Consider the following 24,171-nt stretch of genomic DNA (forward strand, 5'->3'; position numbering starts at 1 on the left):
TCATTAATGTTTTACAGTTTTTTGTTTAGAAGGCTTGCCCATCTTTTATCAGTTTTATTCTAGTGCTAGTTTTTTCATATTACCGAAATGGGCATATTTAAAGAAATATTTACCTTCTTGCTGTTTGTTACTGGTATGTATGTTTCTGTTTTCTGTGTCATTAATTTTGCTCTTATATTTGTTTACATCCTTGTACTTTCTTCGGGATTTATTGGCTGGGTTTTTTTTTTTTCCTGCTTTCAAATGGATATTTAGTCCTTTGTATATTTTTGGCCTCCCTTTTCTGTTGTATGCAGTTTAATCATGTATATTTTCCTCTTATCATTTTCCTGACTTCGGCTGTGTTCCACACATGATATGTTGATATGTTGAGTTTTTATTACCATTTCATTAAGAATATTTTCTAGTTTCCATTGTGATTTCCCCCTTCACCTAAAGGTTCTTTAGGTCTTAACAATTGCCTAAAGAAATGTTAGAAATAATAGCTCTATTCTACAGCATATCTTCTTTCAGCTTTAACAACTTACGTTTGTTTTTGTTGCTTGCTGACTGACAAGTAGTTCATTTCTTTACTGTGTGTAGATAAATCTTAACTTAGGTCTTAAAGAATATAAATAATTCATGAAACTATGTGAAGTATTCTTATTATAATTATATTTTTCTTTTAGTTTGTACATCTATCCCAACTAATTAATTAATGCTAATTAGTAATACTAATTAATACTAATTACTATTAGTAATACTAATTAATACTAATATTAGTAATAGTGATTAAATAAATGTATGAATAGTGACCTTTGAGTTTTTCTCCTTTTCTGCTTTGTAAATTTGTGGGGTTTTGTTTGCTTAGTTGTACATTTATTCTTTCACTCAACATTTATTAAGTGCTTTGTTTTCAATATGCTCTGTTTTGTGTAAGGTGGTGGAAGAACACTGTCCTCACTTTCTAGGTCACTTAGTCTGATAGGGAGGACATCATTTTTTTATAAGGCAGTAACTATTATATTGTACGTGTGAGTTGAGGTACAACAGAGGCCACAGAAATGGTAATATTTAACATTTTTCAGGAAATGAAGTAGTTTTCAGGTCATCACTAAATGCCATTTACATGGTTCATTGATGCAGAAAAAAACTTAGAGGTCTAACTAAAATATGAGTTAAAATATTCATTTTTATTATACAAATTATGAATGTTAATTGTTTAGCATAGAGTTGAAATATAACATTATTTTAGTTGTTTTTAGGAGCTATTTCTCCTTTGGAATGGAATTGTATTAATTTGTAAACTTGCATATAGATAATTAATATTTTATATTACTCTGCAGAATCAAAGAATTCCATCGGACATGGTATTTCTTAGGACATCAGAAAAAGCAGGTATTTTTATTTTTATTTATATTGCTTATGATTGGTATTTTGGCAGTTTAATTTTCATTTTGAAAGATAAAAGTTAAATTTATTCTTGTAAGAATTTTTCTTTGAATGATAATATATTGAATTCATTAATTTCTAAACCACATTTAACTGTTTATGTTTAAAACAATGATTTTACTGTATAATATGTTGGTTTAAAAAATATCCTTTCCTATATCAAGTGAAAGTTTTCATTCAAGTCCATTTTGATATCTAAATAGATGGTGATGTTCCTCAAAACTTGATTGCTATTCTGCATTTGCAGTTTTATTTCTCATTCAGCAAACATTTATTTAGGACTTACTATGTGCGGTGCTACTTGTTGCTTAGAATACAAAAGGGAATAAAACCAAGTTGCTCTCTTCAAAGAGTTCATGATCTACTTACTTATGGAAGTACACACATTGACGTTTAGCAATACTCTGATTGTATGGATAGTATAAATATTAAAAGACATGTGGAGGGCTTTGCTGGTGGCATAGTGGTTAAGAATCCTCCTGCCAATGCAGGGGACATGGGTTCGAGCCCTGGTGTGGGAAGAGCCCACATGCCGCGGAGCAGCTAAGCCCATGCACACAGCTACTGAGCCTGTGCTCTAGAGCCCACGAGCCACAACTACTGAGCCTGCGAGCCACAACTACTGAGTCCACGTGCCACAACTACTGAGCCCGCATGTCACAACTGCTGAAGCCTGTGCGCTTAGAGCCCGTGCTTTGCAACAAGAGAAGCCACCACAATGAGAAGCCCACGCACCACAACAAAGAGTAACCCCCGCTTGCTGCAACTAGAGAAAGCCTGCGAGCAGCAATGAAGACCCAATGCAGCCAAAAATAAATAAATAAAGAAACAAACAAATAAATAAAAGACATGTGGGGGTAATGGGAGGGAACAGACAATTTGCCTAGGTGAGTTGAAATGGGCTTCACAGAGAAAATAATACTTATATGGCCAGAGCTTTAAACAATAAGAAGAAGGTGCAAAAGGGGTAATGAGAAGGAAACCTCATGTGGTCAAGGAGAAAAAATCCATTGGTTGGAAATCAGGAAACCTAAAATCTAGTGTGCTTTGACCAATTTCTAATTATATGACCTAGCCACGTGGTCATACATTTTCATCATCTCTAAAATGATGAGAGGTTTGTCAAGTAATATCCAAAGTTCCTTCTGCCTTATATTTCTGACTTTGTTGCGTAAATGAGCAATATTTTTATGGGAAGCTCAGCATATGTATTATTATTTGTAGCATGAAAACTCTAGAAAGGACATGGTTAAAATTTAGAGTTGTTGATTTAGTTTTTTCTCCATTTATAAACAGTGGGGGTTTTTTTTTTTGTTGTTTTTTTGTATTTTTTAAAAAATTTATTTATTTGGCTGTACCGGGTCTTATTTGCGGCATGTGGGATCTTCAATGCCACATGCGAGGTCTTAGTTGTGGCACGCGGGATCTAGTTCCCTGACCAGGGGTCGAACCCGGGCCCCCTGTGTTGGGAGCGAGGAGTCTTAACCACTGGGCTACCAGGGAAGTCCCTAAACAGCGTTTTTTTAAAAGGACACTTTAAGTCATGAGAGAGAAGAAAAATGTTTTCTCTTTTCACCAACTGTAGTTATGATTACTTACATCGTAAGATGAGGCTGCCATTAACAGAAGAATTCAGTTACACCTAATAATCAAGTGACCTCTGTACACTTGATACCTTTACTTTATTGTGTGCTATTTAATGTGTGGTTTTGTTTTTCCCATAGGGTGGAGACTGGAGAACTACTTTTCCAGTCCATTTCCCTTTCCTGTCCAGTTAGATGGGGCCATGCCCTGAGGTGTGGCTGAAGGAGGGTGGCTGAACAGCATGTGTACCACTTCCACCCTCGGCTTTCCCTGTACTGGCTATGTGTCCATGGCCAGGGTAACCTTGGAAGCTGCCTGTTGAAGATGGCAGAGCTTCCCTCAGTTTAGGTTCCTTAATGACTGTGTGGAACAGACTCCCCTCCCATTCTGTCACCAAGTGGACTCTCTATGACAGAGAAGTATTATCAAGTACCAGAGTTGCAAGGTTTATCTTTTACAAATAGCTAGTGTTCCCTTAACACCTGCAGAGCTGTGTCAGGCAGTTAAAACTCTGCCTCTGCCTTCACTTCTTGCTTGTACAGAGCCTCAAATTCAGCCAGTGTGAGAGATTCGGGCCTCTCAGGTTTTCAAGGGCACTGTGTGCAGCCCTGCACTGGCAGGTAGCCTTCTAGGCTCTCGGGAATATGATAGAGCTTTTTGCTCCTTGTTATCTGATTTTTCAGCTTTTCTTTTAAATTTTTTTGGTCAGCTTGTTATTTACCCCAGTTTTAACCACCACCCAAGGTAGCTGTGACATTAAACAATTGCCACTGTTTGTTTTTGACAAACATTCCAGGGAAAACACATTCTCAGTGAATGAGCTGTGGGTTGAGTCAAATCCAGACAAGCTCTACCTGGTCAGGTGGTTACAGTTGTCTGGGCATGGGGTTTGGGGAGTCCCAGCCCTGGTTTGTTCCCCTCACTGGCTACCAGACCATTGGTTTTCTCAGCTACTGTGGAGTTTGACTGGGGGCAGGATACTGGAAAAGGGACAAGTCAAAACACCACACATCTCACTCATAGCTACATTTAGCCGTGTTTCTTGAATAAATGCACCTGGGATTGTTGCAAGTCTTTGATTATTTTCCAGAGTTTTGAAAAAGTTGCTGTAGACAATTTTTGCTTATGTTCTCATTACAGTTATGGAGGAATGGGTTTTCAGAGATTTTTACACTGCCATCCCTACTTATTTATGATTTCTTTGTCTTTGTTTGTAAATGTATTCAGTATAATGAATAACAAAAAGTTTGCATTTGGGAGATACTTTTTTTTTTCTTTTTTGGCTGCACCACTCGGCATGCGGAATCTTAGTTCCCCGACCAGGGATCAAACCCGTGTGCCCTACACCAGAAGCACGGATTCTTTTTTTTTTTTTTTTTTTTTTTTGTGGTACATGGGCCTCTCACTGTTATGGCCTCTCCCGTTGCGGAGCACAGGCTCCGACGCGCAGGCTCGGCGGCCACGGCTCACGGGCCCAGCCACTCCGCGGCATGTGGGATCTTCCCGGACCGGGACACGAACCCGTGTCTCCTGCATCAGCAGGCGGACTCTCAACCACTGCGCCACCAGGGAAGCCTGGAAGCACGGATTCTTAGCCACCGGACTGCCAGGGAAATCCCGGGAGATGCTTTTATATTTAATTGCCCTTGTAGTGATCATGGTAGGAATATATGTAAGATTAAGAATATTATGCTCAATGTGGAAATGGCTTTAGGTAATTAACTTAGAAGAAATAGAGTATACAAATTATGTTAGGAGATAAAATGTGAACAAAACCCATCTCTTTAAAGCTGGAAGATTGTTAGAAATGTCAGTTTTTCAGAGGAAGAATCTGAGGGCTAGTAAATGTTTGCTGAAGTTTTAGAAATTGTTCTTCAGCCACCGTATCATTGTTATGGCGTAATAAGATAGCAAAACATGAAGAGAATATTAGAGCATTAGGCAAGTGAGATACTCTCTGATGTGCCAACTACAGATAAATAACGTTATATCCAAACTGATTATGTTTTAAAAATGTTTTTTTTTCTCAAATTTTGTTTTGTATTCTATGTTGTAGGGACAGTTTCTCTCTGTAGGGTAATGATATTTAATATTTTGGAGGTCATGGGTCTTTCTGAGAATCTTAGGAATTATCACTTTGTTCCTCAGAAAAGTGTACATAATATACATGTATGCTAAATTTTTATTATTTAACATATTCCTGGATGGTTATTAATGGCTCCAAGTTTAGGACCTTACTGTCATCTGTTTTAACCTGTGGTTCTATTATATTCCTCAGTTTTATGATTTTTTTTCTGTCAAATTTAAATTGTTAAAACAATTACTGTTACTCTTAATGGAGATACTAAAATGTCAGATTACTGTTTCATGATATTTTTCTTCTCTTTATAAAATGGACCAGACAGCTTCCCAGCTGTATAAAATGTGTCGTAACACTGCTTTCAATCAAGATTCTTAGCTTTAGAAATTCTGTTTGTGTGACTTTATATAATTATTTAAGGTTTTAAATTAAAGCCTTGTTTTTAAACGTACATGTTTAGAATTTTTTGTGTATCTGCTAACACTGTTAATATTACTTTATTATTTTTCAGTTTCAGTTCAGAAAACCCTGGTAACACATTGTCTGTTATAGTAAGGATCTCTAAACCCTAGCCAGTATGAAAGTCTTAAATCTATGCAGCGTGTCGAGTTTGGACAATAGCCACTGGGCGTTTGTCAGTACGGCTCAGTGCGTCTCTTCGTGGCATCATATTGACTGTGTATTAATACAGGGTATTCTATTGGGCCGTCAGTTGATTGTTTAGAATGTAAATGAAGCTGTTGATGGATCTGGTGACTGATGGCTTAAGTTCCAATTAATCAATTGCTTCATCAGTTTCTTAATTCAGATCAAATATCTCCTGAACGCACACAATTCTTTTAGTGGTATTAAGAGAAATTAATGCTTTAGAACTAATTTTCATCCATCTCTTATAAATGCCAATATCTTTTTCACTTGTCTCCTAAGTGATGACATTATCGTTTAAGTGTTTGGGACATATTACAATAGCTCAGCTGTCTCTTGTTAGAGGGCGAGGGGTAGGTAAATGACACTGTACTCATCCACATTCTCTCTGTGGTGCTATTCATCTTGCCACCAGCTTAAAAATTTCATGCAGAGTCATTAAGTCATATAAATGATTTAGAAATTAAGTTTAATGGCAAACGATCTGGTGTTATATATGCAAAGTCAATGTCTATTTTTCTTTTCTTGGGCACATACTGTAGCCTGTCTCTTTCAGACCTATTGGATTTGTGAGCTGTTGCAGGCAGTCTGCTAATATTACAGGGTCACTTATTACAGCATACGACAGACTCATGTGTCCTGTCTCACAGTGTCCCATCAGTTACTTTATCACCACTTGACGTGGCTCTCCTTGGTGACATATACACGAGTTGATCTTCATTTGATTGTCATTAAACCTGTCCTTTGCTGTCAACTCTTGTCAATTATACCAAATAAAATCAAGTATTCATAAGAAGTCAGTAATAGGATATAAGCAGACCAATTTAATAATTCATTTTTACCGAGCCTTAACTGACATCAGTTGTAGCTAGTGCTTGCTGTTAAAAAATTACTAGATATACTTCGTGTAAGACAAGTCACGTTGGCCATACTTCAGATTTTGCTGCAGTTCATTCCCTCTCTCTGTCTCTCTCTCTGTCTCTGTCTTTAAATCATGTCAGTTACTGTGAGCCTAGTAATGTAATTGTACTTGAAGGTCAGTCATACGTCAGTTTCCTCTAAATTTTAAAAAGAGCGTGTAATTATTTAACATGAGGCATAGCCTTTTACTCTTAAGAATGGCAGATATATTGTTTCCCGTGTTTAATAAGTTTACAGACATCTAGATAAGGTATTAGTTTCACTTTTAGAAACACAAAATGTTTGAAATTTAAGAGACTGTAGATATTCTCACCTTCTGTTATTTTGTATGTTAGAAAGCAAACCTGGAGCAAAGCTGTTGGCATGGATGTCTCAAAGTATGTGTCATACAGAATCTAGAATCCAATCCCTTTTAAGTTGCTTTTATACTTTATAAAACACACACATACAGATATATATATAGCCATGCATATATTTAAGAGGGAAAAAAATCAATCTTGAGAAAAAGGTCTAAGTGTAAAATAATGGGTACTTCAAATTTCCTTGTCCTCCTTTTTAGTTGAAACCAGTTATTCTCCTTATCATAAATCTTTTGACAAATAATACATAACAAAATTTATTTACATAACTAGATACATTTTTCAAGGTGCATGAAATCAGATGAAGGTCTCATAGATATATCTTCAACGGATAAACTAGGTGATTGAAAAATTTTTTCTTAGCTCTCTATCCTATTATGTCTTACAGAAGTGACTTAACCTGTATGAATCTCCTAGATTCATGCTGGCAACACTAATGCCTGTGCCATCGGTAGTTAAAAGGATTGAATGTACTTGGTTCAGAAATCAGTGGGGCGCATTTCAGATACTGAATTGCTGGTGGCTGTAATTAGTTGAAAGTGCATTGGCTCCAAGAGAAAAGTATTTGGTATTTACGCAGAGTAAGAGAGCCAGGAAATGCTTACAGATGTGCAGGGGTCCATTTCTTCTAGGGGTGGATGTGGATCTGCACGGACCCATTTTAGTTTTAGAACATTGTGCAAAAGGTGCACTGGACTAAGCTGTGTAAAGGTGTGTTCTTACATAGCTACCTTAGCTAGTTCCCCAAATTTGAGAAATAACTAGCTAAGTAATTAATAAGTTCCTGGTGTATACCATTCGCTGGCAGATTTTAATAGAGTTTCCTCTAAATTTTACACCACCCCTCCAAAGTAAGTCTTATATTTTCCACTGTGCACATGAAAACCTTAATAAGGTGAAGCACCTGGACAGGGAGCGTGAGTGAGTGGATTGTCAGGCAGTGCTCAGCCCAAGACTGGCTCTTCCCACTGCTCCACCAGCTTGTAGGTTTTGCATTGCCTTCAGTACTGTTGACGCTTGGGGCCTGGTATTTCTTTGTTATGCTGGCTTGTCTCTGCACTGCAGGGTGTTGAGCAGTATTCTTGGCCTCCACTCCCCGGGTGCCAGGAGCACCCTCCCAGCCCCCACCCCCAGCGCCTACTGTGAAAACCAAGTCTCCAGATGCTTCCTGGGGGCAAAATCGCCCCTGGTTGAAAATCACTAGAGGATTGTTTCATCCACGAAAATCCCTAAAATAAATCTTCAGTATTCAGTTGTATATCTTTTGAAAGTAATTGTTTTAAAATTCTTCAGAGATCTTTCTTGGTAAGAACAGTTTGATTCTGTGGAATTTTAGCCATGACCCACCCCAGCTCCATGTGAAGGAAGCTTCTGCTCTAGGCCAGTGCAGCCGAGAAGTCAGGGCCCCCATCTCCCTGCAGCTCCCAGGCGAAGGTCAGAGCCTCACCCTGGAGGGGTGCCCACCCGTCGAATGCTTCTGTTTTGCTGTAGTGATCACTACTTAAAGCTGACCTGTCATACGGCAGCCTCTTCCTCTGGATAAAAGGTAAAAGGCCAGGAGATAACTTGTTGATGAAATTAGCTGCTGAAGTGGAGAGGACATGCAGTGTGAGCTCTACTGCAGGACCACGTTTGCAGTCAGCTGTTCACCAGAGCTACACTGGTGCTGAACTGCGCTGATCGGTAGCATAATTCTACATGAAACTGATGGGTAGGAGCAAACACTGGTACGGGGGAAGGGGAGCTCGGAAATACAAATATGAGAAAAGTACAATGGAAAGTAGTCTCCGTCCTTGCGGGTGTTCAAATATAAAGTTAAATGTGAATTTCTGTAGTGCAGTTTCAGTTATTTGCAGTGTTCTTTTCCTGCGAAGAAAAAAGTTTGTATAATATGTTTGGTGTATATTTTCTTTTTTTGTTTGTTTTTTGTTTTGTTTTGTTTTGTTGCGGTACGCGGGCCTCTTACTGTTGTGGCCTCTCCCGTTGCGGAGCACAGGCTCCGGACGCGCAGGCCCAGCGGCCATGGCTCACGGGCCCAGCCGCTCCGCGGCATGTGGGATCTTCCCGGACCGGGGCACGAACCCGTGTCCCCTGCATCGGCAGGCGGACTCTCAACCACTGCGCCACCAGGGAAGCCCTGGTGTATATTTTCTGTGTTAATCTGAATATGTTTCTTAAAATTTTTTTTTATTTTGTACTTTTTAATTTATTTTTAATCTATTTTTTAATGTTTTTAATTTATTTAATTTATTTTTATTTGTGGCTGTCTTGTGTCTTCATTGTTGCGTGCAGGCTTTCTCCAGTTGTGGCGAGCGGGGGCTACTCTTGGTTGCGGAGCACGGGCTTCTCACTGCGGTGGCTTCTCTTGTTGTGGAGCACGGGCTCTAGGAGTGCGGGCTTCAGTAGTTGTGGCTCGCGGGCTCAGTAGTTGTGGCTCTCAGGCTCTAGAGCGCAGGCGCAATAGTTGTGGCACACAGACTTAGTTGCTCCGCGGCATGTGGGATCTTCCCGGACCAGGGCTCGAACCCGTGTCCCCTGCATTGGCAGGCGGATTCTTAACCACTGTGCCACCAGGGAAGCCCTGTACTTTATTTTTTTAAGTTCACAGAAGAAAAGTGAGAAGGCGGTACAGAGATTTCCAGTACACCCCCTGCCCTCACACCTGCGTAGCTTCCCTCATCAGCAGCATCTCCCACCAGATGATGCATTTGTTGCAATTGATGGACTGACACTGACACATCATCCTCACCCAAATTCCATAGTTTACATGAGAATTCACTCTTGGTGTAGTACATCCTATGGGTTTTGGCAAATGTATAATGACATCCATCCATCATTATATATATCATACAGAGGATTTTCACTGTCCTAGAAATTTTCTGTGCTCTGCCTATTTACCTCTACTGCCAACTCCATCCTGGGCAGCCATGGGTCTCTTTAGTGTCTCCATGGTTTTTTTCTTTTCCAGAATGTCATGTAGTTGGAACCACATAGTATGCAGACTTTTCAGATTGCTTTCTTTTACTTAGTGATAAACATTTAACATTCCTTCTTACCTTTTCATGACTTGATAGCTCATTTCACTGTATTGCTGAATAATTCTCCATTGTCTGGATTTACCATAGTTGATCCATTCACCTACTGAAGGACATTTGGTTGCTTCCAAGTTTTGGCAGTTATGAATAAAGCTCGTATAAAATGTGCATGCAGGATTTTGTGTGGACATGAGTTCCCCAGCTCTTTTGGGTAAATGGCAAGGAGTGCGATTGCTGGATCGTATAGTAAGATTATGTTTAACTTTGTAAGAAACCACCAAACTGTCTTCCGAAGTGGCTGCACCATTGTGCATCCCCACCAGCAATGATGAGAGTTCCTGTTGCTCCGCATCCCCACAAGCCTTGGTGTTGTCAGTGTTCTAGAGTTTGGCCATTCTCGTAGGTGTGGAGTGGTGTCTCGTTGTTTTACCTTACATTTCCCTGACCATGTGATGTGGAGCATAGTTTCATATGCTTATTTGCCATCTCTGTATCTTCTTTGTTCTGGTTTGGCCCATGTTTTAACTGGATTGTTTTCTTATTGTTGAGTTTTAAGAGTTCTTTATATATTTTGGCTAACAGCCCTTTATCAGATGTGTCTTTTGCAAATATTTTCTCCTAGTCTGTGCCTTGTTTTGTAATTCTCTTGCTGATATGTTTGCAGAACAGAAGTTTTAAATTTAAATTTAAATTTAAATTTAATGAAGTCCAATTTATCAGTTTTTGCTTTTTTTTTTTTTTAATGGATCACGTCTTTGGTGTTGTATCTAAAAAGGCACCACCATACCCAAGGTCATCTAGGTTTTCTCCTAGGTTATCTTCTAGGACTGTTATAGTTTTGCATTTTACATTTAGGTCTGTGATCTATTTTGAGTTGATTTTTTATGAAGGGTGTAGGTCTGTGACTAGATTCATTTCTTTTGTGTGTGGATGTCTGGTTGTTCCAACGCTATTTGTTGAAAAGGCTATCTTTGCTCAATAGTACTGCCTTTGCTAGTTTGTCAAAGATTACTTGACTATATTTATGGAGTTCTATTTAAAGGTTCTCTGTATTCTGTTCCCTTCATCTACATCTACTCTTTCACCAATACTACACTGTCTTGATTACTGTAGCATTATCGTAATTTTTTTTCAAGGTTGGTGAATGGTTTTACTTTTGAAGTGAATTTATTTTTTTTCTCTTTTAACTGTGTTCAAACACACGTAACATAAAATACACATAACCCCCAGCCCTGGTGCCACCGTTCTACTTTGTGTCCATGAATTGGACAATCTAAGACCCTCAGGTAACTGGATTCATGGCAGTATTTGTCTTTCTGTGACTGGCTTATCTCACTGAGTGTGATGTCCTAAAGGTCCATCTATTGTAAAATGTCTGTCCTTTTTAAGTCTGAATAGTAACTTCGTTGTATGTATTTACAACATTTTCCTTATCTATTCATCCATCAGTGGACACTTGGGTTACTTCCATGTTTTATTTATTGTTAATAATACTGCTATGAACATGAGTGCACAAATGTCTCTTTCAGACTTTGCTTTCATTTCTTTTGGGCCTACACCCAGAAGTGGAATGGCTAGGTCATATGGTAGTTCTTTAAAAAACTTTTTTAGAAACTGCTGTACTGTTTTGCATTGAATATCTTCTTCCATCCTTTCACTTCCAACTTTTTTGTATCTTTGTATCTAAAGTGAGTCTCCTGTAGACAGCATGTGGTTGGATCGTGTCTTTGTCCATTCTGCCAATCTCTGTCTTTGATAGGAGTCTGAATAATATTTACCTATTTACAGTTAAAGTAATTGCTGATAAGGAGCAACTTCTTTCATTGTGCAGTTTGTTTTCCTTACGCCTTATAGCTTTTTTTTTTTTTTTTTTTTTTTTGGTCCTTCATTTCCTACATTACTGTCTTTTCTGGTTGATATTTCGTAGTAAAATATTTAACTTCCTTTCTCATTCCCTTTTGTGTATATTCTATAGCTATTTTCTTCGTGGTTGCCATGGGAATTACATTTACTGTCCTACAGGTAACAAACTCTAATGTGAATTGAGACCAACTTAACTTCAACAACATACAGGAACTCCGCTCCTTTATAGTTCTACCCCATCCTTCCAGTTGTTGATGTCACAGAATTACATCTTCACACACTGGGTTCCCCAGACATAAACTAATAATTAGTTTACACGCATTAACCTCTTAAATTACGTAGAAAACAAGATTAGAAGTTACAAACCAAAGTTACAGTAATTCTGGCTTTTAGACTAATAATTTCTTTTCTTTAAATTTATTAATCTCTTAAATCGTGTAGAAAAAGTGCAGTTCAAACCATTCTTACAATAGTACTAGCTTTTATAATTGCCATGCATTAATAACCTTTATTGAGATCTTTATTTCTCCACACAGCTTCAAGTTACTGTCTACTGGCCTTTCATTTCACCTACCAGACTGCCTTGAGCACTTCTTGCAGGGCAGGTCTAGTGGTCACCAGCTTCCTCAGCTTTTGTTTACTTGAGAATGTCTTGATTTCTCCCTCACATTCAAAGGGCAGTTTTGCTGGATTGAAGATATTTGGTTGACAGTTTTTTTTTTTTTTAGCACTTTGAGTTGATTGGTTCACTGCCTTCTGGCTTCCATAGAAATGCCATCTCCTTCTGATGAGAAATCTGCTGGTTATCTTACTGAGGATCCCTTGTATATGATGATTCTCTTTTCTCTTGCAGTTTTCAAGATTCTCTTTGTCTTTTTGAAAGTTTGATTATAATGTGTCTTGGTGTGGGTCTGTTTGAGTTCATATTACAGGCATACTTCAGAGATATTGCAGGTTTGGCTCCAGGCCATGACAATAGAGTGAATATCACAATAAAGAGAGTCACACAAATTTTTTGGTTTCCTGGTACATGTAAAAGTTATGTTTACGTTATACTTCAGTCTATTAAGTGTGCAGTAAGTAGCATTATGTCTAAAAAAAAGTACAACCTTAAAAAAATACAAAACAAAAAATAATGTTTGTCTTTGTAGTAACAATTTTACTACAACAGTAAAATCAAAGAACAATGATCACAGATCATCGTAACAAATATAACAATAATAAAAAGTTTGAAATATTACAAGAATTACCAAAATGTGACAAAGAGATGCAAATAGAGCAAATGCTCTTGGCAAAAATGGCCCTGATAGACTTGCTTGATGCAGGGTTTTCACACACTTCCAATCTGTAAAAAAACATAGCATCTGCAAAGTGCAACAAAAGAACGTTATGTCTGTGCTTGGATTTTGTTGGGGTCCTTGGGAGTTTATATTCATGTCTTTAATCAAATCTGGGAAGTTTTCAGCCATTATTCAGATATTCTCTCTGTTCCTTCTTCTCTGTCTTGTCCTTCTGGGTCTCCCACAGTGCATACGTTCGTCCACGTGACAGTGTCCTATGGGTCCATTTGTCTCTGTTCACTTTTTTCCCATCTTCTTCCTTCTGTTCCTCAGGTTGGATCACTTCCATTGTCCTATCTTCAAGTTTGCTCATTCTTTGCTATGCCTGCTCAAATCTGCCTTTGACTCCCTCTAGTGAAATTTTCATTGCCCTTGAATTTCTTTTTCATTTCTTTTTGGGTTTTCTCTCTCTTTATCGATATCTCCATTTTGTTCATACATTGTTTTCTTGACTTTCTCCACATCTTTCTTTAGTTCTTTGAGCATCTTTTTAGACAGTTGCTTTAAAGTCTTTGTCTAGTAGAACTACCGTCAGGTCTTTTTTGAGGACAGTCTCTGTTGATTAAGTTTTTTCCATTAAGTTGGCCATACTCTCCTGTTTTTGGTTTTGGTTTTTTTTTTGAACACTGGACATTTCAATCTAATAATGTGGTAACTCTGGAGATTGTCCCCCAGTGGTGGAGACTCTATAATAATAGTAATGGCATTGGAGTGAAACTCCTCAAGTACTGGAGCTCATTCAGCACACACACACGCACACGCACACGCACACGCACACATGCCTAATTGGTCTCCTTCTGAGGATGGCAGGGTACTAGTTCATTGCCTTGAAATGTGGGTAAATAACAACAGGAATCAGTGCTTTCTTATAGGAACTTTTCCACTAGGTGAGCCAACTGGATCCAAAGAGCAGAAGCCTCTCCTTTTACATTTTATTCTAGGTAAAAGGTGAAAAAGAAGGATAGCCTGCTGCCTTCTGCACCCTCTAGTGCGGTAACGGGTACCTCTAGTGGGCATTAAGCATGAAGGGCTGTTGGCATCAGAGAAGAGCAGGACGTTGTACCTCTGGACGGAGGCAGGGCAGCGTTGCTGAGGGTCAGTGGAGCCTGAGCTGGGCTCTGTGTGCAGGAGCCAGCGTCGTAGGACCCGCAGAGGGAAGGGGAGCAGGCTGGCCTGGACCCGAGTGTTCAGTCAGCAGCAGCAGAGCCAGCCTTTCAGCAGACACATTGGAGGAGGGGTGGGGAGGGCCTGGCGTGAAAAGTGACTTTACAGGCATGCCCAGAGTGGGCTCTGCTAAGGATGTACATCTGCACAGGGACGTACAACTGACAGTCCTGCTGCTTTACAAGCAGGGAAGGGCTGCAATGGGGTCCAGGCACATGCAGCATCTCCTAAGGGGTCTCACAGTTGTGCACAAGATATTTGTCTTGTAGTAATTTCTAAGGTGTACATATGCTTGTGTGGCTTTCTATAACTATTTTATTTTGCAGTTAAATTTTTGAAAAACCTCAAAAGTCACTTGAATTCATTCTGTGGTTAAACTACTAATTTGTTACTTTGTTTTATCTGATTCCTTTTATATTTTACAGGTCACTCTTTTAAAGTTTGATATGATTTGGCTTTTTAATTATGTGAATCGTGTGATCTCAGAGTGAACAGTGTAAAAGAGGATGTACTCCCAGAGGTGTTGCTTCTAGTCCATCCCTTCCCTTTCCCCTTCCTTCCTTGGGGTCGTGTCCCTCCCTGCACACGCTCACACAGACACACATACTCACGCTCTCCCCACCTTGTTCTCCAGTAGCTGGTGTTACTTTGTTCCCAGTGTTGTGCACCTGGCTTTTTTCATTAGATGGTATATATCCTAGAGAGATTTATTTCTCAGTAGAAATGGAGGCCTTTCTCATCTCTTTTTCTTTTTTCTTTCTGTTTCTTTTTCATTCCTTCCTTTCTTTTCTTTTTTTTTTCACTGCTGCATGTGCTCCCTTGTATTCAGCTGATTCCCTGATTTTGTGTTCCCACTCCTTTGGTTATGATTAATAATGTTGCACAGTGGCCCTGTATGTATGTGTTTTGTGCTTTGCTGTTGTGTATGGGGATACGTTATAAGAAATGGTATGACAGCATGGGCGAAGAGTAAATGGATTTTTGTAATTTAATATTTTTTAGTTTAGAATTTGATGGGGTTGTGAGTAAGACAGTAGCTCTTTTCAGGCTTTAACATTTTTGTTGTTTCTTTTTTTTTTTTGTGGTACGCGGGCCTCTCACTGTTGTGGCCTCTCCCGTTGCGGAGCACAGGCTCCGGACGCGCAGGCTCAGCGGCCATGGCTCACGGGCCCAGCCGCTCTGCGGCATGTGGGATCCTCCCGGACCTGGGCAAGAACCCGTGTCCCCTGCATCGGCAGGCGGACTCTCAACCACTGCGCCACCAGGGAAGTCCCCAGGCTTTAACGTTTTAGCTGTGCTTTTATTATTGAGCATATGTTTTATAGTGGTACATCCTATATTTTATTAGCAAAGTTATATCACACACTCTTGGGTATTTTTGTATATTTACTTATTATTGTGTTATTATCAAAAACATAAGCTAAAGGTAGAAATGATCAATGTAGTCTTTCTAAAATAAAGTAAACCTTTATTACTAGTAAACCTTAATAGTCTAGAACACCAACTAGGAGATAAGTGAATAAACAATTAATGACCTCTATCTTTTCAGCAGACTCATTTTGTGAGTCAAATAAATAGTACTTTTACGGATTTTTGTTAATGGGAATCTGTAGATATATCATTTCTGTATCCCACTGTGCTGTGAATTGTGGCTTTAAAGTACCTGTAACTTAGGAGTTTTTCTTCTCTCATTCCAAGGTTCATGTTTCATTCGAACTGATCAACTCGATGGTGAAACTGACTGGAAGCTGAAAGTGGCGGTGAGCTGCACGCAGAGGCTGCCGGCTCTGGGGGTGAGTGTTGCTGTCATTACTCCGTCATTTACTGTAGTGGCCATTTCTGTGCAGTAAGTACAGTTCTGTTTATACCAACTAACTTAATTAATGCGTTGATAGTGTTTTAAAATAATTTCTTCATTACTAAATTCATTGAAAATTATGCCCACGTAATTCCTCTGGTGTCTTAGCACATAATCTTTTTGAGGTATAGTTTTAAATGTTCCTTTTGGCTTGACTCTTAGGTTTTCTTTCTTTTCTTTCTCTTTCCTTTTTGTTTCTATTTTTAAAACCCCCCTCATTTGAGTAATCTTTGAAATCGAGAACTCTTGGTGGGGTTAGCTACATCCATTTTTGGTGACTGACTGACTCCCAGGAGGCTGTTCAGATACTGCTTTGGTGGAACTCACATGGGCTTAGCCTAGCCTTGGACACCAGCCTGTCCACTTCAGCTTCTCCCTTTGAAGGTGGAGAGCCCTCTCTGGGGAGGGGGAAGTGAAGTGTTCCTGTGTGTCCCAGCAGAGTGAGCAGGGGAAAGACACCTTTGGACTTCTTGCTTGGCCTTTGCTGCCTGGGGAACGGGCAAGAGGTGGGACCAGAGGGCACAGTACTTACGGATTTCAGTGTTTTTAGTGATCTCTGAAACGGATCTCTCACGAGTGCTCAGAATCTCCTAAACTGCTATACATCTTTTTTTTTTTTAAGCAAAATCACAGTTGTGGTCATTTGGTGTTTTTTATGTTATACATATGATTTATCTGAATGAGAGAAGCTTTATCTTACATGATTTGCTGATATTCACTGGAGAGTAAAGGAAGATTGAGGTGTGTCTTAAGAATGACCTTGGACCCAAGCAGTTGTTGGTTAAGGGAAAGGAAATTGAATCCTCTGGATTTGGTCACTTTCCTTAGATGGATTGGATTTGATAGGAATAGCTACTGCACATAGCTTACAGTTAATTACTGAATAGCAGGAACCTTCCTTATTGTAAATATTGCACTTTTTGGAAACTAAATCTGTTTGACATGCGTAAGACTTGGCAGTATTTTGTTTCTTGAGGTATTTTCCATTGCCTGTACTTTAGGTGGTACCCAGGTTGAAACTCATTCCCTGCTTGGAGTTTGCTGGGTTTCCTGGGTCTGTGGGTTCCTGGTTTTCTTCTCTTTTCCCTCCTCCTTTCTGCCCAGACCCCTCTCTCTGGGACACGAGCGACACGTGTGTTAGACTTGATGTTCCTGCAGGTGTCGAGCTTCTGTTGCTCTCTTCTCAGTCTTGTTCTCTTTCTGTGACTCAATTTTGACAGTTTCTATTGCTCTGTCTTTTTTTTTTTTTTTTAGCTGCACAGCTTTTGGGATTTTAGTTCCCTGACCAGGGATTGAACCTCAGCAGTGAGAGCACGGAGTCCTCACCACTGGAGTGTCAGGGAATTCATTTTGCTCTGTCTTTAAATTCACTAATTTTATCTTGTGCAGTGTCTAGTCTTCTGTTAAGACCACCCAGCTAACTTTTTTATTCCAAATATTGTATTTTTAACCTCTGGAACCAGGTTCCACCTGGTCACCCATTTTTGTTATTGTTTGAATACTTTTCTTTCCTAATATGTTCATAGTTTCATTTAAATCTTTCAGCAGTTTATAACACTTATTCTTCGTCTGTTAATGCCAGTGTCTCTGTTATTTTGGGTATGTTTCTTCTTAAAAAAATGTCCTCCTTGTTACAGGTCACACTTTCCTGCTTCCTTGCACAGCTGGTAATTTTCAGTTGGATGCTGGATGTTGTAAATACTATATTTTTTTCTTCCTTCAAAACCTGTTGATCTTGATTTTCTTAGTTCAGTAACTTGTGGATAAACTTGATCTTTCCAAGACTTGTTCTTAAACTTTGTTGGGGTAGGCCTAGATTCCCCTTTGTCATGGTGCTAATTTAATCCTACCACAAGGGCCTGCTCTTTGTGGGATAACCATGGACAGCCTCGATTGTTTTGAGGTGCCTCTAACTCTGGCTGGTCAGACTCCATGTCTCCCCAGCTCTGTTGTCATCCCTGGGGCTGGTCTGGAGAGAGCTCTCTGCTCACACTCTACCAGGCATCACTTCACCCCGACCAGGTGCGCGGTAGCTGTGGGCACACTCAGGGAGCACCGCATAGCTGTGGAGCACACTCAGGGAGCAATTCGTAGCTGTGGAGCACACTCAGGGAGCACTGCGTAGCTGTGGGCACACTTCGAATACTGAATAGCTGTGGCGCACACTCAGGGAGCACTGCGTAGCTGTGGGCATACTCAGGGAGCACTGCGTAGCTGTGGAGCACACTCAGGGAGCACTACTTAAATGTGGAGCACACTCAGGGAGCACTGAATATCTGTGGGCACACTCAGGGAGCACCGCAGGGCGCTGCCACTCCTTTCCTCTTTGTTCCCTTCCCGCTTCCCTGGTCTCTGCTCTGTCCCTGAGCAGAAAGGCCGCCTTCCTCTGCTCGGCTTCCCCCAGCCCCGCGATATAGAACCTCCCCTTACGCAGGAAGCTGGCCTCACCTGGGGCTCACATCTGTGTCCTCTTCTCCCAAGGGTCACAGTCTTGCGATTCTGCCAGAAGCACTGTGTCCTGTGTCTGAAAACGGCTGTCTCATGTGTTTTGTTCATTTTACAGCATTTGTAGTGGGAGGGCAAGTCTCATACCAGTTACAGTGACACAGCTTGTGGAAGTCCTTGATTAATTCTCAGTGAGAAATATGTGTCTTGTGTACTAACTGAGCTACATGATACTTCAAATTAAAATTAAAAGGTGGTCCATTGAGCATAAAATTTTGAAAAGACCAAAGCAGCGGGTCTTTGTTACTGGAGGATTTGCTTATTTTAGGGACGTGCATGCTGGGAGGACGCGGCGCTCCATGGGCCATGTTACCTCTGCCCTGGAGGGCACTTCATACCACTGTCCTCTTCCCTCACAGCTTCTTTCACATTTCGGGCTAACCATCCCGCTCCTCAGCACTCATTCTTTCAAAAAAAGAGAGTTCCTGATTATAATAGTAATATGTGCATTGAAAATAATATATAAATGATAAAGAAGATGAGAAGCACTCTAATTTTCCTGCTTCGCAGTGGCTGCCGTTCACGTTCGGGCACAGACCCTCCTGACAGTACCTTTCCCTGGCCCTCCCCTCGCCATACACACACCTGCACACTTGGGTGAAGCTGTACGTACTTCTTTTCCTATAAGGGTGTTTATTCAAAAGTATGTTTGGGAGCTTCCCTGGTGGCGCAGTGGTTGAGAGTCTGCCTGCCGATGTAGGGAACACGGGTTCGTGCTCCGGTCCAGGAAGATCCCACATGCTGCGGAGCGGCTGGGCCCATGATCCATGGCCGCTGAGCCTGCGCGTCCGGAGCCTGTGCTCCGCAACGAGAAGGGCCACAACAGTGAGAGGCCCGCGTACCACAAAAAAAAAAAAAGTATGTTCGGGGTTTATCTTTCTATGTTAGAAAATGTGTATCTCTGTAAGTACTCTATTAGCCGCGTGGTATTTGACAAATTATAACTTCAGTAACCAGCCTGATATTGGTGAATATGAAAGTTAATACTTTTGATGTTTTATAAATACTAACAGAGATCAACAAATAGGCATATTTTAAGGATTTTGATTCTTTTGCCAGAATGCTCTCTAGAAGACTACAGTGACTTGTACATCTCCTGTAGGTTAACTGAAGTCAGTTGACCTGTCAGCCGTCTCCAATCTGATGACTGAGAAAATGGCATCCCCTTTAAATTTGCATTTAATCTTTTTGTGAGGTTGGAGATTCCTTATCTAAGAAAGTATACTTCTCATATTTTTATTTTATAAGTTTCTGTTCATGTTGTCTGTCCATTTTCCTGTTATATGTTTTTAAAGAGGCCTTTATATATAGTTTGCTAATCATCTTTCATTCATTTGTTTTAATCTCTTCTAAATATTTTCATTTATAGTTTCTGTTGTCCGTATAAAAGTTTAGCATCCTTATATAAGGTGACCTAACAGTAATTTTAAAATAGTCTTTAAAATAGTTACTTATGTAATGTGATAGAAGTGCTAATTATTACTATGGTGACAATCATATTACAATATATAAATGCATCAAACTGACTTGTACACCTTAAATTTACACAATGTTATATGTCAAGTATATTTCAATAAACATATTTTTTAAAAAATAAATAGTTACTGCTTTTGGTTTTATGCTTAGGCCATTTCCACCCCATGACTGTGTTTTAAATGGTTGCTTTAAAATCACCCCTGCTTTACGCGTGAACTCTCCAGTCCAGCTAGCGTTTGTTTGGAGTCGAGCTCTGAGTAGGAAATCAAACGTAAAACAACCTGCTGGCTGGTCGCAGCAGTACCGTTTGCTGAATAGCTCACTGTTTCATCACAATTTTAAAATTGCCCTGGGAGGTTCCAGTTTTAAACTCTCGCCCTCAGTGTATGAGTGTGCAGGGTTCTCCAAACCTTTGCCGAGTGAGTACGTGTCGCAAACCTATTCCCCCAGCCTGTTTCCTGACTTTTCGCTTTAAAATACCTTTTGCCGTATAACTTTGCTTAGGTAAATATTAAAATTAACTTTTGTTTAGGTAAATATTGATATGTTTTCCTTTTTGTTTGTGGATTTTGTGTTGTGCCAGAAGGCTGTTCCCCCACCAGTGTTCATATCTCATCTTAACCCCTGTCAGTGTTTGTCAGCGGTTAGTCTAAAAGTGAGAGGCTGGTCATTAGCACTTACTGTCTTGTAATTATTAAAATATTCCCTGCACGTAGACCCACAGAGAAGAAAGTTCAGTCACGTCACGAAACCTGTGTGGCTGAAAGACAGTTTTATGAGTGAGGTCGAGTAAGTTCTTGTTATTACAGCCTGCAGCCGCCGGAGTTTCCTCCGCCCAGGCCCCTCCTCCCTGCTCTTTCCAGCCTCACTCAGACTCCCAGTGTTTTCTGTTTGCTCTTCCTTCTTTCGCGTGGTGAGATAAAGCTGTGCCGTCGCCTTGTCACTGAAGACACCCAGCTTGCAGTTCTCATGCTACTTGTTAAAATGGTTAGTTTTCATCCTGAGACAGTCATGGAGCCTGTTGACTTTCTAACGTGCTTTGAGCCCGTCGCTGGGCGCCCGCTGCTCTTGTGCAGTTGCCTTTTTCCTCCTCTGTGTGCTTTCTCGTTTTTCTAGCGTGCGTCCTCAAGTGGTCTCTCCAGGATTGAAGGGGGCGGAAAGGTCACGAACCCCAAGCGACCGAGGGTTTCTGTTTGCCATCAGGCTTGGAGGCCGCACCTCGAAGTCTGTCCCTTTGCACCTCACTTCCAGCAGTCACAGGTGCTCCAGGGGACACTGGGAAGCAGTTGCACAGACTAATCCTTTGTAGCAGATTTAATTCGCTGAGAGTGTTAGAAAAGAAGTGCATTGTTAAGATACTACCTTAGAATTTTTCTGAAAGAAAAGCCAAACAATGAGTATGTGGTATGGGATGGCATTACCTGGATTCCAGGAGAGTGGGTCAGCTGTGACAGAGGCTAGTGTCGGGGAGGGGCGTGCAGAAGACTGCTAGAAATGTCCACCCCTTGGTCGTGGTGGTGTCGTCGGTGTGTGCTTGTATTCAAATGCAGAAAATTGTACACTTTGCACGCATAATTTATTGCTTGTAAATGATATCTTAAGAAAGTATTTAAAATTCCACTATGATGTTATCTATATTTTTGAATATTCCCTTTGCTGTGATCACAGGAGGTACATTCTATTATATTCAATATTATAAGGATGTTTTCCTCATTTTTATTAGCGACAGATATGTATAAATTGAAAATACTTAGAAAGTTAGAGTATGCAATTCATACAGTGCTACTTTTAAAATTTTATGGCTGATACACTTTGATAGAGAGTGTGTTAAGCATTTGGGTGAAGTAACTGGAAAATGAGAATGTTTTAAGTTTTGATATGATCATAAAATTTACAAAAGGCAATATATTTTAGAAAAAAGGAAATTTAGCTGAATTTGTGATTCGTCCATCAATTTATTTATTTATAAAATTTATTTATTTATTTTTGGCTGCCTTGGGTCTCCGTTGCTGCACGCGGGCTTTCTCTAGTTGCGGCGAGCGCGGGCTACTCTTCGTCGTGGTGCGTGGTCTTCTCATTGCGGTGGCTTCTCTTGTTGCGGAGCACGGGCTTTAGGCGCGCAGGCTTCAGTAGTTGTGGCACGCGGGCTCAGTAGTTGTGGCACACGGGCTCTAGAGCGCAGGCTCAGTAGTTGCGGTGCACGGGCTTAGTTGCTCTGCGGCATGTGGAATCTTCCCGGACCAGGGCTCAAACCCGTGTGCCCTGCATTGGCAGGCGGATTCTTAACCACTGTGCCACCAGGGAAGCCCCATCCATCAATTTAAATTTGTAGCTTCATAAAATTTGACATATTAGGTATAAACTTTTTTTCACAGGAAAGAAAGCTCTGATTTCATTATGGACATAGGCAAGGCAATTTGGTTTTTCATCAAATAGCTTACGCTGTCCATAACTGTCACTCATTTTGACTTTTCTGTCTCTAATGTGATGGACCTGGGGAGTGTTTGGTGACATTCGCTGTTTGTTGCATCATCAGTGGAGCATTGTGTCCACAGTGACACCAAGAATGAATAAACCTGCAGTCCTTAGAGCTCTTTTTAAAGAACTGAGGACGCCACCAAGAATAAGCTCTCTAATTCTGTTGTGTCCAGAGCACCTAATGTGATCAGAGAATTGAAATTTAGTTGGAGCAGTGCTGCTGATCCAGTCCTGTGACGGCAGGTCCGGCTTCTTGCTGTCGCGGACATGGAGACGTGTGGGAATGTGTTTCTGCTCTTGTGATCAGGCAGATTTATTAACAACGGTGAGGGCACAGTAATTTTCAATAAATCATGATTCGCTGATGTATTTCAAAAGATCCATATAGCAGTAAACAATACCATTTATATTTAATTAGTTTTATTGAACGAAAGGCAATTTTATTGGTAATGAACCACATGTTATGATTAAGGATGTATTTTAATGACCTTTAAGTAATGCGAACAAATGTTGCCCTTGATCTAGTAGCAGGGGCTTTCCTACATTATTGAAAACTTCAGAATGATTTTTAAATTATCGTGAAAAGCTTCGAATGGCATTCTCATTATTGTGCCATTTTTCAGTCATTTGATGTCTAATGTACTAGATGAAATGCAGTCCTCTGAACGTTCATGTACACGTGGAAATATGGGGGCTGCTGCTAGGCGGTTCTTTATTTCCATGTATCAAAAGATAGTCTGTTATAGGAGAACTTCATTTTCTGAAAATGACTGTGACGGTGTAGGACTTAAATGATGAGTGATCCTCCAGCTTGCCTCATCCCAGGAGTCGGTTGGCTGTCTTTTCACAAGTCTAAAATTATTACGCAATGCATTTCTTCTTGTGTAAACTAGCCTGGCTTAATTAACTTGAACATAAATTTTTATTAGTTAACAAATAATCTAAGCTGCAGTAGCAGACCCATTGTGGTGAGCTGGTGTGTTCACCCTTCATCCAGTGCGGCGTCTCTGTTCTTCAGAACCTTGAAAACTAACCTGCGCGTATTTTGCAGCCCCACCTGAAGGCATGTGAGTGAGCTTCCCCAGGCTTGAGGAGCTCTCAGAGAACTCTCAGGGCAGGCTGGGGGGGAGCTGCCCCTCTGCCCCACTGGCGTTCTCAGCTGGCAGGTGCTGTCCTCGGCCCCAGGGCTCTGTGTGGCAGTTGCTGTGTAGGCGGTGGCCGCCCTCGCAGCCTGGAGTCACGGCTCCCCTGCTGCGTCTGGAACTCAGTAGTGGCCGTGGTGTTTTCTGCGGAGGATCATTCTGAGGCTGATGTTTGGAGGTTCAGGCATGAGCTCAAAGCTTCCTAAGGCTTTGGGAGCACTGCATTCCATGTGTTAAGCCCCTTTCTGCTCTGAGGTCTAGAGTGATACATCCCAGATCCAGAGAGACGG

At 40.6% G+C, this 24,171-nt stretch overlaps 1 protein-coding gene across 4 annotated transcripts in view; it reads left to right on the top strand.

Moving 5' to 3' along the window:
• The window catches only part of ATP9B (ATPase phospholipid transporting 9B (putative)), a 206,763-nt gene that overhangs the window by 54,226 nt on the left and 128,366 nt on the right, over positions 1-24,171 (top strand). For all 4 annotated transcript variants that reach the window (XM_082641455.1, XM_082641453.1, XM_082641454.1 and 1 more), the window contains 2 exons: positions 1,326-1,377; positions 16,121-16,215. In XM_082641455.1, the coding sequence (XP_082497581.1) occupies positions 1,326-1,377; positions 16,121-16,215 (147 nt within the window). The remainder of the gene's footprint in view (positions 1-1,325; positions 1,378-16,120; positions 16,216-24,171) is intronic.

This window comes from Mesoplodon mirus (genome assembly GCF_964341445.2).
Source record: "Mesoplodon mirus genome assembly, chromosome: 13".
In the NCBI taxonomy this organism is placed as follows: domain Eukaryota; kingdom Metazoa; phylum Chordata; class Mammalia; order Artiodactyla; family Ziphiidae; genus Mesoplodon; species Mesoplodon mirus.